The sequence below is a fragment of the Ranitomeya imitator genome, chromosome 10 (genome assembly GCF_032444005.1).
Source record: "Ranitomeya imitator isolate aRanImi1 chromosome 10, aRanImi1.pri, whole genome shotgun sequence".
NCBI lineage: Eukaryota > Metazoa > Chordata > Amphibia > Anura > Dendrobatidae > Ranitomeya > Ranitomeya imitator.
Window position 1 is genome coordinate 148,615,954 of NC_091291.1, and position 16,911 is coordinate 148,632,864.

General features: G+C 53.6%; 2 protein-coding genes across 3 annotated transcripts in view; both read right to left on the reverse strand.

Moving 5' to 3' along the window:
* Positions 1 to 708: 708 nt before the first annotated feature.
* The window catches only part of SNX19 (sorting nexin 19), a 103,518-nt gene continuing 87,315 nt past the window's right edge, over positions 709 to 16,911 (reverse strand). For both annotated transcript variants that reach the window (XM_069741702.1, XM_069741703.1), the window contains exons 5-13: positions 15,104 to 15,204; positions 14,901 to 15,020; positions 12,711 to 12,841; positions 9,860 to 9,956; positions 8,933 to 9,074; positions 8,708 to 8,837; positions 6,702 to 6,886; positions 6,547 to 6,634; positions 709 to 1,813 (exon numbers count right to left, since the gene is read on the reverse strand). In XM_069741702.1, coding sequence (XP_069597803.1) covers positions 1,735 to 1,813; positions 6,547 to 6,634; positions 6,702 to 6,886; positions 8,708 to 8,837; positions 8,933 to 9,074; positions 9,860 to 9,956; positions 12,711 to 12,841; positions 14,901 to 15,020; positions 15,104 to 15,204 — 1,073 coding nt within the window. In that variant the 3' untranslated portion in view covers positions 709 to 1,734. The remainder of the gene's footprint in view (positions 1,814 to 6,546; positions 6,635 to 6,701; positions 6,887 to 8,707; positions 8,838 to 8,932; positions 9,075 to 9,859; positions 9,957 to 12,710; positions 12,842 to 14,900; positions 15,021 to 15,103; positions 15,205 to 16,911) is intronic.
* On the reverse strand, positions 943 to 1,653 carry LOC138652279 (uncharacterized). Its single transcript, XM_069743049.1, has one exon. The coding sequence runs from the start codon at positions 1,651 to 1,653 to the stop codon at positions 943 to 945; it is 711 nt and encodes a 236-aa protein (XP_069599150.1).

Consider the following 16,911-nt stretch of genomic DNA (forward strand, 5'->3'; position numbering starts at 1 on the left):
AATCATGCAGCTGCGGCAATGAAATCTAAATCTCCGAGCAGTCACAAATACTCGGAGACCACACAGGCAACGAGTACACTCGCCATCACTATTTCTGACCCATTCCTTTGCTTGGGGGCTGAGAGGGCATTGCCTGCATCTGCCTAGGACACCAAAATACCTTGTCCCGGACACAAATATAATTGCGCATTCCCAGAAACTAATGAGAACCCACAACACATGAATGTGCCATTTACATCATATGTGACTGATATCAGCCTCTTATAATGCTCCAGTACTAGTGATGAGCGAATATACTCGTTACTCGAGATTTCCCCAGCACGCTCGGGGGTCCTCCGAGTATTTGTTAGTGTTCGGAGATTTAGTTTTCATCACCGCAGCGGAATGATTTACATCTGTTAGCCAGCATAAGTACATGTGGGGGTTGCCTGGTTGCTAGGGAATCCCCACATGTACTTATCCTGGCTAACAGATGTAAATCATTCAGCTTCTGCAAGAAAAACTAAATCTCCGAGCACTAACAAATACTCGGCGGACCCCCTGAGCGTGCTGGAGAAATCTCGAGTAACGAGTATATTCGCTCATCACTATCCAGTACCAATATAATCGCTATAAGGTAGTAACACCCATCCGCGGTACTTTATGTTGCTCAGCGCCTCTTCTTACCCCGAAGCAGTTCCCAGCTCTGCACATGGAGGAGACGACTCATCAGGTTCCCTGCAATTTACTAAATAAAATAATACATAAAAGCAGAAGAAAAATAAAACTCCTGAAGGAGGACAGAGGGCGATACGGCGTGCAGCGATGGCGCCACATGCTGCTCCTGCGCGTCATATGCCGGTGATGCCCAAGACGGTAACTGATAAATGGTGACGATATCTTTGCTGTGCTGTGGAGCCAACCTGTGACCCCCGCTTATAGAATATACATTTAACCCATTCATTACTTAAAGTAGTGGCACGGTGGAGTGGCACTGGTAACAGGATCCATGAGGGGGCGCGGTGGACTGGCACTGGTAACAGGATCCATGAGGGGGCGCGGCGGAGTGGCACTGGTAACAGGATCCATGAGGGGGCGCGGCGGAGTGGCACTGGTAACAGGATCCACGAGGGGGCGCGGTGGACTGGCACTGGTAACAGGATCCATGAGAGGGCGCGGCGGAGTGGCACTGGTAACAGGATCCATGAGGGGGCGCGGCGGAGTGGCACTGGTAACAGGATCCATGAGGGGGCGCGGTGGACTGGCACTGGTAACAGGATCCATGAGGGGGCGCGGTGGACTGGCACTGGTAACAGGATCCATGAGAGGGCGCAGCGGAGTGGCACTGGTAACAGGATCCATGAGGGGGCGCGGCGGAGTGGCACTGGTAACAGGATCCATGAGGTGGCCCGTTGGAGTGGCACTGGTAACAGGATCCATGAGGGGGCGCGGTGGAATGGCACTGGTAACAGGATCCATGAGGGGGTGCGGCGGAGTGGCACTGGTAAGAGGATCCATGAGGCGGCCCGTTGGAGTGGCACTGGTAACAGGATCCATGAAGGGGCGCGGCGGAGTGGCACTGGTAACAGGATCCATGAGGGGGCGCGGCGGAGTGGCACTGGTAACAGGATCCATGAGGGGGCGCGGCGGAGTGGCACTGGTAACAGGATCCATGAGGGGGGTGCTCCTCCCCCCGCCTGCTTACTGATTGCGTCCATGCCATCAATCTATGGTGACTGCTCTGTCCAAAACAGATCACACGGCGCCATCCACCGAGGGGCGATCACTTGTTACACTCTCTAGGAGAACGTCCCATATACAGTACAGCAGGTGCCTGCGGAGAGGAAAGAGTCAGTGTCACGATATTGTATGAAATGTAATATGATTTCGGAGCTTTGCTGTGGGCTAAAAAAAACCCTCCTCTCTTTGCTTCTATGTGTGTGAAGCTCTTCTTCTCAATGCTGCCCTGCCCCCAAGCCAGGAAGGTTTATTGCGCTTGTAGCGGCACAAATTTCCCTCCAGCTGAAACTGGTCTGATATCCCTCTCAAAGACATGCGGTTCTTTGTTCTGTTATAGTAAGATATTGGGCCACCGATTTGGGCTAGAAAAATAATAAGTATATATTGCTAACCTCCATCGGCGGATCTATCAGCCACTGTACGCATGAGCCTCTAATGCCAACACGGACAGAGTACGGATTTCTCCGGAACTGTGTGTCCCAACTAGGACAAATTTGGTCTCATTAGAAAGCCAATGTTAAAATAAGAAGAATGCTGGGTGTGTTATGATACTGACATGTTCTGGAGCGGAGATACGAGCATTATAAAACTTTGTGTTAAATTTGGTAAATCTGATGAGACGGGAGGGTCTGGGTAAACCAACCCTTTTAGTGATGTCACCAGGCTGAGCTATAAGTGTTATGCCAGGCACCCAGCAGTCAGTCTTACCTGAGGAGCCCTGACTGCTAATCCTGATGAACTGGGATATTTGGGAACTCCGCCCACTAGCCTGGTTGCCTGCAATGTCCTGAACACATGAAAGTGTTAATTTCTCATTTAACCCCTGTTATTTTTATAATTACCTTGTACATATTTTCAATTGTCTCATATTGTAACATCTTTATATGCCTTTTTATAAACACTGCCTTAATCTTTTACGGAGTAAAATATCTAAATACTAGTTTCGTTCTCCTGTTCTAAAATGTACCCTAAGGCTTCTGAAGGGAATTACGCTACTGTTTTGGGTTGGCTTCGGACCCGTTTAATCGAAGCTGGTGGCAGCATACCGTGTTCTGAGTATTTGGGAGTCGTTGTAGCAAGATGCTTCACAAGGAGGAAACATTCCAGACAAATCATCATCCCAGGAGCGAAAGTCCCAAAGAGCTAGAGCTCAGTCTCTACAGGCCTCAGCACAAGTCAGGCTTGTGAGGTAGGGTTGTCATGAGAAAACCTCTTCATAAGGACATGGCCGCACAGAGGACATCTGCAAAGCTGCATCTAAACAAACCTCAAAACTTCAGAACCAAAGACCTTTGTAGAAACAGGACCGAAGTGGAGATGTTTATTAATAAGGTCCTGAACCTTGTCTGGAGAAACGCTGGCCACAGGACCCCGGCTGCAGGACGTCAGAATTCGGCGGTCACTGAGCCAACTATGAACTGCTCTGTATAACACTCTCCCTCTGACATCCAGGCTCTAGAGCTCGTTCTGGAGAAAGATGGACGCTGTAATAGGTCTCCACCTTGTACCTCCAGGCAGAGAAGACTTAGTGTCTCCTCACACATCATGGAGGTCACACACAATACTAGAAGGAGGAGTTATTAAGGGTGTACTCATTTCTGCTTCACCTAACTAGAGTAAAACTGAAGCTTCTGTGATAGGTTATATATTATATATTATAACTTCCCTGTCTGTTAAGAAGGAAATGTTCTGTGAAACAGAGAATTGTCAAAAAAAGGAAAAAGTTCTGTATATATACTGTACTGATCATACCGGGGTGTACTCACTTATACTAAGCACTGTATATATACTGTACTGATCATACAGGGGTGTACTCACTTATACTAAGCACTGTATATATACTGTACTGATCATACAGGGGCGTACTTGCTTATCCTGAGCACTGTGTATATAATGCACTGGTAATACAGGGAGGTGTACTCACTTATCCTGAGCACAGTATATATAATGCACTGATAATACAGGGGGTGTACTCGCTTATCCTGAGCACTGTATATATAATGCATTGATAACACAGGGGGTGTACTCACTTATCCTGAGCACTGTATATATAATGCACTGATAATACAGGGGGTGTACTCACTTATCCTGAACACCGTATATATAATGCACTGATAATACAGGGAGGTGCACTCCCTTATCTTGAGCACCGTATATATAATGCACTGATAATACAGGGAGGTGCTCTCCCTTATCCTGAGCACCGTATATATAATGCACTGATAATACAGGGGGGTGTACTCGCTTATCCTGAGCACTGTATATATAATGCACTGATAATACAGGGGTGTACTCCCTTATCCTGAGCACCGTATATATAATGCACAGATAATACAAGGGGGTGTACTCACTTATCCTGAGCACTGTATATATAATGCACTGATAATTCAGGGGTGTACTCCCTTATCCTGAGCACTGTATATATAATGCACTGCTAATACAGGGGGCGTACTCCCTTATCCTGAGCACCGTATATATAATGCACAGATAATACAGGGGGTGTACTCACTTATCCTGAGCACTGTATATATAATGCATTGCTAATACAGGGGGGTGTACTCACTTATCTTGAGCACTGTGTATATACAGTGGGGCAAAAAAGTATTTAGTCAGTCAGCAATAGTGCAAGTTCCACCACTTAAAAAGATGAGAGGCGTCTGTAATTTACATCATAGGTAGACCTCAACTATGGGAGACAAACTGAGAAAAAAAAATCCAGAAAATCACATTGTCTGTTTTTTTAACATTTTATTTGCATATTATGGTGGAAAATAAGTATTTGGTCAGAAACAAAATTTCATCTCAATACTTTGTAATATATCCTTTGTTGGCAATGACAGAGGTCAAACGTTTTCTGTAAGTCTTCACAAGGTTGCCACACACTGTTGTTGGTATGTTGGCCCATTCCTCCATGCAGATGTCCTCTAGAGCAGTGATGTTTTTGGCTTTTCGCTTGGCAACACGGACTTTCAACTCCCTCCAAAGGTTTTCTATAAGGTTGAGATCTGGATACTGGCTAGGCCACTCCAGGACCTTGAAATGCTTCTTACGAAGCCACTCCTTCGTTGCCCTGGCGGTGTGCTTTGGATCATTGTCATGTTGAAAGACCCAGCCACGTTTCATCTTCAATGCCCTTGCTGATGGAAGGAGGTTTGCACTCAAAATCTCACGATACATGGCCCCATTCATTCTTTCATGTACCCGGATCAGTCGTCCTGGCCCCTTTGCAGAGAAACAGCCCCAAAGCATGATGTTTCCACCACCATGCTTTACAGTAGGTATGGTGTTTGATGGATGCAACTCAGTATTCTTTTTCCTCCAAACACGACAAGTTGTGTTTCTACCAAACAGTTCCAGTTTGGTTTCATCAGACCATAGGACATTCTCCCAAAACTCCTCTGGATCATCCAAATGCTCTCTAGCAAACTTCAGACGGGCCCGGACATGTACTGGCTTAAGCAGTGGGACACGTCTGGCACTGCAGGATCTGAGTCCATGGTGGCGTAGTGTGTTACTTATGGTAGGCCTTGTTACATTGGTCCCAGCTCTCTGCAGTTCATTCACTAGGTCCCCCCGCGTGGTTTTGGGAGTTTTGCTCACCGTTCTTGTGATCATTCTGACCCCACGGGGTGGGATTTTGCGTGGAGCCCCAGATCGAGGGAGATTATCAGTGGTCTTGTATGTCTTCCATTTTCTAATTATTACTCCCACTGTTGATTTCTTCACTCCAAGCTGGTTGGCTATTGCAGATTCAGTCTTCCCAGCCTGGTGCAGGGCTACAATTTTGTTTCTGGTGTCCTTTGACAGCTCTTTGGTCTTCACCATAGTGGAGTTTGGAGTCAGACTGTTTGAGGGTGTGCACATGTGTCTTTTTATACTGATAACAAGTTTAAACAGGTGCCATTACTACAGGTAATGAGTGGAGGAAAGAGGAGACTCTTAAAGAAGAAGTTACAGGTCTGTGAGAGCCAGAAATCTTGATTGTTTGTTTCTGACCAAATACTTATTTTCCACCATAATATGCAAATAAAATGTTAAAAAAACACACAATGTGATATTCTGGATTTTTTTTTCTCAGTTTGTCTCCCATAGTTGAGGTCTACCTATGATGTAAATTACAGACACCTCTCATCTTTTTAAGTGGTGGAACTTGCACTATTGCTGACTGACTAAATACTTTTTTGCCCCACTGTATAATGTACTGATAATACAGGGGGGGTACTCACTTATCCTGAGTAGGCTTGAACGAAACGGATCGGACAAATTCAAAAGTCGCCGACTTTTGGCAAAGTCGGGTTTCATGAAACCCGACCCGATCCTAGTGTGGGATCGGCCATGCGGTCGGCGATCTTCGCGCCAAAGTCGCGTTTCGTATGACGCTTTTGGCGCCATTTTTTCAGCCAAGAGAGGGAGAGAAAAAAAAAAAAAAAGATAGATTTCCCATTGACTTTGCATTGGGTTTCGTGTTTCGGTCGATCCCCGACTCTTCGCCATAATCGGCCGATTTCACTCGACTCGACTTTTGAGATAGTCGGGTTTTGCGAAACCCGACTCGACCCTAAAAAAGTAAAAGTCGCTCAACCCTAATCCTGAGCACTGTATACATAATGCACTGCTACTACAGGGGGTGTACTCACTTATCCTGAGCACTGTATATATAATGTACTGATAATACAGGGGGTGTACTCTCTTATCCTGAGTACTGTATATATAATGCACTGATAACACAGGGGGTGTACTCACTTATCCTGAGCACCGTATATACCAGCACCTATGGTGCTGAGGTCTGCGCTGCTCGGCACTCGCGCTCCGTGTTAGCACCCTCACCTGTTTATTTGGGGGTGCTGCAGCGAGTCCAGGACCACCTGCCAGACGAGCCGACACTTCTCCTCGCCGAGCATCTCCTGCACCAGATCTGTGGACAGAAGATGGGTGAAGTCCAGCACGCGGGGGCTTGGGATGGGGGAGGGGAGGTGACGCACCTGGTAGGACGCCCATCAGGCTGTGCAGGGCTTGTGCGCGCGCAGCCTCCTTCTGTTCCGGCGTTCGCAGCGGTCGGGGCTGAGTCCGCAACTTTCCCCCCGGCCAGACAGCTTGTTGGAGAAGGCGCAGGTAGAGCGCCCAGCGCTGCAGACACGTGAAGTTCACCACCTGCACCTCCAGCCACCTGACAAGCGAGACAAGGGGCTACACACAGCGGATTATGGGAGGCGGAGCTTCATTTATTCGGCTTCTCTTATCTAGCGCCAGTAATTCCACAGCTTTACAGACATCATCGCTCTCTCCATCGGGGCTCACAACCTACATCCCTAGAAGCCTATGGAGTGTGGGAGGAAACCGACAACACGGGGAGGACATACAAACTAACTGCACGTGTTGTCCTTGGTGGGATTTGAGGAAATCCAAGACTGCCAAGTAATTGTGCTAACCACTGGGCCACCTGTGCAGTGCTAACCACTGAGCCCACCGTAGAGTGCTAATCACTGAGCCCACCATACAGTGCTAACCACTAAGCCCACCGTACAGTGCTAACCACTGAGCCACCCGTACAGTGCTAACCACATATCCCACCTCTTTGTACAGTGCTAACCACTGAGCCCACCATACAGTGATAACGAGAGTCCACCGTACAGTGCAAACCACTGAGCCCACCGAACAGTGCTAACCATAGAGCCCACCATACAGTGCTAACCACTGAGCCCACCGTACAGTGCAAACCACTGAGCCCACCATACAGTGCTAACGAGAGCCCACCATACAGTGCTAACCGCTGAGCCCACTGTACAGTGCTAACCACTGAGCCCACCATACAGTGCTAACGAGAGCCCACCGGACAGTGTTAACCTTAGAGCCCACCATACAGTGCTAACCACTGAGCCCACCATACAGTTCTAACCACTGAGACAACACAGTGCTAACCACTGAGACACCGAAAAGTTAACGACTGAGCTGACCGTACAGTGCTAACCATAGAGCCCACATACAGTGTTAACCACTGAGCCCACCGTACAGTGCTAACCGCTGAGCCCACCGTGCAGTGCTAACCACATATCCCACTACTTTGTACAGTGCTAACCACTGAGCCAACATACAGTGCTAACCAGAGCCATTGTACAATTTTAACCACTGGACCAACATACAGTGCTAATCACTGAGCCACCGTACAATGCTAACCACTGAGCCTACAGTGATAACCACTGAGCCACCGTACGATGCTAACCACTGAGTCAACATTCAATGCTAACCACTGAGCCACCACACAGTGCTAACCACTGAGCCACCGCACAGTGCTAACCACTGAGCCACCGCACAATGCTAACCACTGAGCCACCGTACAATGCTAACCACTGAGCCACCATACAGTGCTAACCGCTGAGCCACCGTGCGATGCTAACCACTGAGCCACCGTACAATGCTAACCACTGAGCCACTGCACAGTGCTAACCACTGAGCCACCGTACAGTGCTAACCACTGAGCCACCGTACAATGCTAACCACTGAGCCACTGCACAGTGCTAACCACTGAGCCACCATACAGTGCTAACCACTGAGCCACCGTACAGTGCTAACCACTGAGCCACCGTACAGTGCTAATTACATCCCCCATGTAGCGTGTGAACCACTGAGAGACTGTCAGTGATGTGCTGCAGATGATGGTGGTCTCTTGGAGACCCTTTACTGTACAGGTGCGGTCACTTTCTTTATCTTTATTTATTTATTTTTTTATATAGCGCTAACATATTCCGCAGCGCTTTACAGTTTGCACACATTATCATCGCGGTCCCCGTTGGGGCTCACAATCTAGAATCCCTATCAGTATGTCTTTAGAATGTGGGAGGAAACCGGAGTGCCCGGAGGAAACCCACGCAAACACGGAGAGAACATACAGACTCTTTGCAGATGTTGTCCTGGGTGGGATTAGAACCCAGGACTCCAGCGCTGCAAGGCTGCAGTGCTAACCTTAGGAGGGGACAGAAGCGCGTCTCACCTCTGGATGAGGCTGCCGCACAGGAGGTGGGTGACCCGCTGCACGGCGTCTGTGCACAGCCAGCTCCACTGCTCTCTCATCAGCAGCCACAGGACCTCCAGCGCCACGGCCGACAGGCTGCCCTCCAGACCTGCACCACAAGTACAAGCAATCACAGCCTCCAGCATCCCGAACAAATCCAGGACGACGGGGTTTGTACTGGGGTTACTGCCCGCTCCTTCCTACCTGCTGCCGCTGGATTAATGGTGATGTGCTGCGCCCGCGTGTCGCCCACAGGCGGCTCCTGGGACGTCGCCATCGCTGACAGCAGCGCCTCCTGCTTCTGGATGAAGGACTCAATCCCGCTGACGGACAAGAGGTCGGACACCTGGGGGGAGCACACGCGGCATCAGCACCGCCTGCACGAGCCGCCAATAACCTCCTGACTCCTCATAGGAAAGGTCTGAGGGCTCCCGGCCACCCCTGGGCGCATGCTCCTGGCCACATCTTCTCGGCCACCCCTGGGCGTATGCTCCTGGCCACATCTTCTCGGCCACCCCCTGGGCGTATGCTCCTTGCCACCCCTGGGCACATCTTCTCGGCCACCCTCTGGGTGCATGCTCTTGGCCACCCCCTGGGTGCATGCTCTTGGCTACCCCCTGGGCGCATGCTCTTGGCCACCCCCTGGGCGCATGCTCTTGGCCACCCCCTGGGCGCATGCTCTTGGCCACCCCCTGGGAGCATGCTCTTGGCCACCCCCTGGGAGCATGCTCTTGGCCACCCCCTGGGAGCATGCTCTTGGCCACCCCCTGGGCGCATGCTCTTGGCCACCCCCTGGGCGCATGCTCTTGGCCACCCCCTGGGCGCATGCTCTTGGCCACCCCTTGGGCGCATGCTCTTGGCCACCCCCTGGGCGCATGCTCTTGGCCACCCCCTGGGCGCATGCTCTTGGCCACCCCCTGGGCGCATGCTCTTGGCCACCCCCTGGGCGCATGCTCTTGGCCACCCCTTGGGCGCATGCTCTTGGCCACCCCCTGGGCGCATGCTCTTGGCCACCCCCTGGGCGCATGCTCCTGGCACACCCTGGGTGGTGCTAGATGCAGATGAGCACGTCCATGTGAGCTTCCCTCCACACCGCTCACTCGCCCTGCATGATGGATTCCCCGCACTCACCGTGCTGCCGTCCCGCACGCAGTAGATGATCTTCTCCTGCGCATCCGCTGAGCTCAGCACCGGAGCAATCCTGCTAGATGGGAAACGGAGCCGAGACCTGACGACGACACAAAGCCACTAATGAGACGGCGCAGAAAAAATGGCGCAACGTGCATGTGAAGCGTCAAATGATGTGCAAGCCATACTATAGACCCAGACCAATACTGGATTAGAGAGTGACATCATCAACTGCACCCGTGACATCACCTGTGACATCATCACCTGCACCTGTGACATCATCACCTGCACCTGTGACATCATCACCTGCACCTGTGACATCACCTGCACCCGTGACATCATCACCTGCAACCCGTGACATCATCACCTGCACCTGTGACATCACCTGCACCCGAGACATCATCACGTACCCTCGTCAACTGACACTTTACGAATCTGGGGCAAACCTGGATGTCATCCCCAAGACAGAGCACGAAGGAAACTGGCAAAAGTGTGAACTCAACTCTCTGGGTCCGCAGAGTGTACAGCGAGATGCAGGGGCGCCAGTGCTGATCTGCCGGGGGCGCAGGCGCTGATCTGCTGGGGGGTGCAGGAGCTGATCTGCCGGGGGCGCCAGTGCTGATCTGCCGGGGGGCGCAGGCGCTGATCTGCCGGGGGGTGCAGGAGCTGATCTGCCGGGGGGCAGGCGCTGATCTGCCGGGGGCGCAGGCTGTTGTTAATTCTGTGGCAGAGCTCCCTCCTGTGGTCACAAGTGGTACTTCGGCTGGTTCTCTCTGTGAGCTTCCGTTGGTGGAGGAAAGTGGTACTGCGGCTTCTGAGTTTCCTTCCTCAGGTGAGTGGTGAAGTCGTTAGGTGCTGCTCTATTTAACTCCACCTAGTGCTTTGATCCTGGCCTCCAGTCAATGTTCTAGTATTGGACCTGTTTCCTCCTGGATCGTTCCTGTGGCCTGCTGCTCTGCATAGCTAAGTTCCTCTTTGCTATTTGTTTGCTGTTTTTTTTCTGTCCAGCTTGTCTATTTGTTTTTTTCTGCTTGCTGGAAGCTCTGGGACGCAGAGGGTGTACCTCCGTGCCGTTAGTTCGGTACGGAGGGTCTTTTTGCCCCCTTTGCGTGGGTTTTGTGTTGACCGCAAAGTTACCTTTCCTATCCTCGCTCTGTTCAGAAAGTTGGGCCTCACTTTGCTAAATCTATTTCATCTCTACGTTTGTCTTTTCATCTTAACTCACAGTCATTATATGTGGGGGCTGCCTTTTCCTTTGGGGTATTTCTCTGAGGCAAGGTAGGCTTATTTTCTATCTTCAGGCTAGCTAGTTTCTCAGGCCGTGCCGAGTTGCATAGGGAGCGTTAGGCGCAATCCACGGCTGCCTTTAGTGTGGTTGGAGAGGATTAGGGATTGCGGTCAACAGAGTTCCCACGTCTCAGAGCTCGTTCTTGTTTTTTGGGTTATTGCCAGGTCACTGTATGTGCGCTGACCTCTATGTCCATTGTGGTACTGAATTACCTTTCATAACAGCAGGCGCTGATCTGCCGGGGGGTGCAGGCGCTGATCTGCCGGGGGGTGCAGGCGCTGATCTGCCGGCGGGTGCAGGCGCTGATCTGCCGGGGGGGCAGGCGCTGATCTGCCTGGGGGCGCAGGCGCTGATCTGCCGTGGCGCAGGCGCTGATCTGCCTGGGGGCGCAGGCGCTGATCTGCCGTGGGGCAGGCGCTGATCTGCCGGAGGGCGCAGGCGCTGATCTGCCGGAGGGCGCAGGCGCTGATCTGCCGTGGGGGCAGGCGCTGATCTGCCGGGGGGCGCAGGCGCTGATCTGCCTGGGGGCGCAGGCGCTGATCTGCCGTGGGTGCAGGCGCTGATCTGCCGGAGGGCGCAGGCGCTGATCTGCGGGGGGTGCAGGCGCTGATCTGCCGGGGGGCGCAGGCGCTGATCTGCCGGGGGGCGCAGGCGCTGATCTGCCGGGGGCGCAGGCGCTGATCTGCCGGGGGGCGCAGGCGCTGAACTGCCGGGGGGCGCAGGCGCTGATCTGCCGTGGGGGCAGGCGCTGATCTGCCGGGGGGCGCAGGCGCTGATCTGCCTGGGGGCGCAGGCGCTGATCTGCCGTGGGTGCAGGCGCTGATCTGCCGGAGGGCGCAGGCGCTGATCTGCCGGAGGGCGCAGGCGCTGATCTGCCGTGGGGGCAGGCGCTGATCTGCCGGGGGGCGCAGGCGCTGATCTGCCTGGGGGCGCAGGCGCTGATCTGCCGGGGGGCGCAGGCGCTGAACTGCCGGGGGGCGCAGGCGCTGATCTGCCGTGGGGGCAGGCGCTGATCTGCCGGGGGTCGCAGGCGCTGATCTGCCTGGGGGCGCAGGCGCTGATCTGCCGTGGGTGCAGGCGCTGATCTGCCGGAGGGCGCAGGCGCTGATCTGCCGGAGGGCGCAGGCGCTGATCTGCCGTGGGTGCAGGCGCTGATCTGCCTGGGGGCGCAGGCGCTGATCTGCCGTGGGTGCAGGCGCTGATCTGCCGGAGGGCGCAGGCGCTGATCTGCCGGGGGTCGCAGGCGCTGATCTGCCAGGGGGCCCTGCACAGAGGGCACTCTCAGGACATCCGGGTACAAGGCTCTCATCCAGAAGACCTCCAACCTGCGGAGGTCACAGATGGCTGACTACATGCTGTGCAGATCCACCGCGCGGTACCTGCCGCCTGGAGACCCGCAGTTCCACTACGCCTGTATTCTGCGCCCCCATCCTGCAGCCCCCGCAGATTGTGGTAGAGCAGCATCCTCCGTGCCATGGCTGCTCCAACAAGCTGCCAACCCTCCGCCGTACGCTGAGCGGAGTGCAGGCTGCCGCCGGTGACAGTCCGCCCCTGACGCGCACTCACTTTGAGCTCTTCTTGGCGTCGTTCTGACTCTTCCCGTCCACTTCATTCTCGCTCAGGTCGTCGGTCGGGCTCTGCGGTTCGGAGCGTGGGAACGCCGTCTTCAGGGTGTCCACAATGGCATTCACTACGATCTGTGGAACGGGAAGGACAAGTTACAAGGGTCCGTCAGCCCAACGTGCATGCTACATGGGGGGCACAGTGGTGCAGAGTCTGAGCTGAGAAAACAACCACCATATGTAAATGAGGGGCTTCTCTGGGCGTGGCCAAGGCTAGGGATGTACCATTACATGTCCTCATTTGCATATTGGGGACCTTCTTCCGCTTCTGATTGGCAGTGCTGGTTTCCCAGAGCACACTGTGACTGCTGCGGTGCGTGTGCGCGCTCTCCAGCCGGCTACTTTCATCTGACGCTGCTCACTGCATTTACAAGCTTATATAGCGCCACCAAATACCGCAGCGCTGTACAAACATCATCATCACTGTCCCCATCGGGGCTCACACACTACATCCCCTACCAGTCTATGGAGAGTGAGAGGAAACCGGAGACCCCGGGGGAAACCCCACAAAACACGGGGAGAACATACAGACTAACTGCAGATGTTGTCCTAGGTGGGATTGTACCCAGGATCTCAGCACTGCAAGGCTGCAATGCTAACCACTGAGACACCGTGCTGCTAACCACTGAGAGCACCGTACAGTGCTAACCACTGAGACACCGTGCTGCTAACCACCGAGCCACCGTACAGTGCTAACCACTGAGCCATCCTGCTGCTAACCACCGGGCCACCATGCTGCTAACCACCGAGCCACCGTACAGTGCTAACCACTGAGCCATCCTGCTGCTAACCACCGAGACACCGTGCTGCTAACCACCGAGCCACCGTACAGTGCTAACCACTGAGCCATCCTGCTGCTAACCACCGAGACACCGTGCTGCTAACCACCGAGCCACCGTACAGTGCTAACCACTGAGCCATCCTGCTGCTTGCTAACCACCGCACAGTGCTAACCACTGAGCCATCCTGCTGCTAACCACCGAGCCACCGCACAGTGCTAACCACTGAGCCAACCTGCTGCTAACCACCAAGCCAGTGTACAGTGCTAACCGAGCCATAATACAGTGTTAACCATCGAGCTAGCATACAGTGCTAACCACCGAACCACAATACAGTTTTAACTACCGAGCCAGCGTACAGTGTTAACCACAGAGCCACAATACCGTGTTAACCACCGAGCCAGCTTACAGTGCAAACCACCGAGCCAGCGTACAGTGCTAACCACCGAGCCATAATACGGTGTTAACCATCAAGCCAGCATACAGTACGAACCACCGAGCCAGCATACAGTGCGAACCACCGAGCCAGCGTAGTGCTAACCACAATACAGTTTTAACCACCGAGTCAGCGTACAGTGTTAACCACCGAGCCACAATACTATGTTAACCACCGAGCCACAATACAGTGTGAACCATCGGGCCACAATACAGTGTGAACCACCGAGCCAGCGTACAGTGCTAACCACCGAGCCAGCGTACAGTGCGAACCACAATAGTGTTAACCACCGAGCCACAATACAGTGCTAACCACTGAGCCAGCGTACAGTGCTAACCACCGAGCCAGCGTACAGTGCAAACCACCGAGCCAGCGTACAGTGCTAACCACCGAATCACAATAGTGTTAACCACCGAGCCACAATACCGTGTTAACCACCGAGCCACAAAACAGTGCGGACCACTGAACCAGCGTACAGTGCGAACCACAATACAGTGTTAACCACCGAGCCAGCGTACAGTGCTAACAACCGAGCCACAATACCGTGTTAACCACCGAGGCAGCATACAGTGCTAACCACTGAACCACAATACAGTGTTAACCACCGAGCCAGAGTACAGTGCTAACAACCGAGCCACAATACCGTGTTAACCACCGAGCTACAATACAGTGCGGACTACTGAGCCACAATACAGTGCAAACCACAATATAGTGTTAACCACCGAGCCACAATACAGTGCTAACCACCGAGCCACAATACAGTGCTAACCACCGAGCCAGCGTACCACCAAGTCCCCCCGCTGCCCTATAATTAAAGTTATAAATGTGGTGAATGGTGACCATCATGGCTGCGCTCTCAGGTCGGCTGATAACAGCGGACAATTACGGGTCTGGAGCCGCCGGCGCGGAGCTTTCACACCTTGTCTATCCGGGACACCAGGAACGGCTTTTTCACAAATGCGATGCGAGCGTCCGTGTTCAGCGCCAGGAATTCCTGCACCTCCTCGCTGCTCGCGATCTCCGGCACCGCGCACAAGTGCTGTAAGAAGACAAACCCTCAAGGATGTCATCCAGTGCCCCCCGGCCCTGCCGCACCCTCCGTGCCCCCCACACCGCGCTGACCTGCAGGAACGCCTCCAGCAGACTCTTCCGCGCCTCCACCTTCTCACTGTCCATGTTCCCAAATGGTAAATCTGGAAGAAACTTCTTGGGCCCTTTAATATCTGAGAGAAAAGATCGGACAGGTACAAAGGAGGCCGCACTGACAGTGGGGGTCTCATAACCAGTGACAACTTGTGACGATACAGGGTGGGCTTGTCTGTGGTGGCAGGGGGCTCTGCTCTCACCCCACGCCCCCTGCAGGTCTCCGCATATTACGCACATGGGGGAAACACGGGGGACAAAGGGAGGAGCGCACATGGAGGAAACACAGGGAGAAGCGCACATGGAGGAAACACAGGGAGGAGCGCACATGGAGGAAACACAGGGAGAAGCGCACATGGAGGAAACACAGGGAGAAGCGCACATGGAGGAAACACAGGGAGAAGCGCACATGGAGGAAACACAGGGAGGAGCGCACATGGAGGAAACACAGGGAGGAGCGCACATGGAGGAAACACAGGGAGAAGCGCACATGGAGGAAACACAGGGAGAAGCGCACATGGAGGAAACACAGGGAGAAGTGCACATGGAGGAAACACAGGGAGAAGCGCACATGGAGGAAACACAGGGAGAAGTGCACATGGAGGAAACACAGGGAGAAGCACACATGGGGAAACACAGGGAGAAGCGCACATTGGGAAACACGGGGAGAAGTGCACATGGAGGAAACACAGGGAGAAGCGCACATGGAGGAAACACAGGGAGAAGCGCACATGGGGGAAACACAGGGAGAAGCGCACATGGGGGAAACACAGGGAGAAGCGCACATGGGGGAAACACAGGGAGAAGCGCACATGGGGAAACACAGGGAGAAGCGCACATTGGGAAACACGGGGAGAAGTGCACATGGAGGAAACACAGGGAGAAGCGCACATGGAGGAAACACAGGGAGAAGCGCACATGGGGGAAACACAGGGAGAAGCACACATGGGGAAACACAGGGAGAAGCGCACATTGGGAAACACGGGGAGAAGTACACATGGAGGAAACACAGGGAGAAGCGCACATGGAGGAAACACAGGGAGAAGCGCACATGGGGGAAACACAGGGAGAAGCGCACATGGGGAAACACAGGGAGAAGCGCACATTGGGAAACACGGGGAGAAGCGCACATGGAGGAAACACAGGGAGAAGCGCACATGGGGGAAACACAGGGAGAAGCGCACATGGAGGAAACACAGGGAGAAGCGCACATGGGGGAAACACAGGGAGAAGCGCACATGGGGAAACACAGGGAGAAGCGCACATTGGGAAACACGGGGAGAAGCGCACATGGGGGAAACACAGGGAGAAGCGCACATGGGGGAAACACAGGGAGAAGCGCACATGGGGAAACACAGGGAGAAGCGCACATTGGGAAACACAGGGAGAAGTGCACATGGGGGAAACACAGGGAGAAGCGCACATGGGGAAACACAGGGAGAAGCGCACATTGGGAAACACAGGGAGAAGTGCACATGGAGGAAACACAGGGAGAAGCGCACATTGGGAAACACGGGGAGAAGTGCACATGGAGGAAACACTGGGAGAAGCGCACATGGGGGAAACACAGGGAGAAGCGCACATGGGGAAACACAGGGAGAAGTGCACATGGAGGAAACACAGGGAGGAGCGCACATGGAGGAAACACAGGGAGAAGCGCACATGGGGGAAACACAGGGAGAAGCGCACATGGGGAAACACAGGGAGAAGCGCACATTGGGAAACACGGGGAGAAGCGCACATGGAGGAAACACAGGGAGAAGCGCACATGGGGGAAACACAGGGAG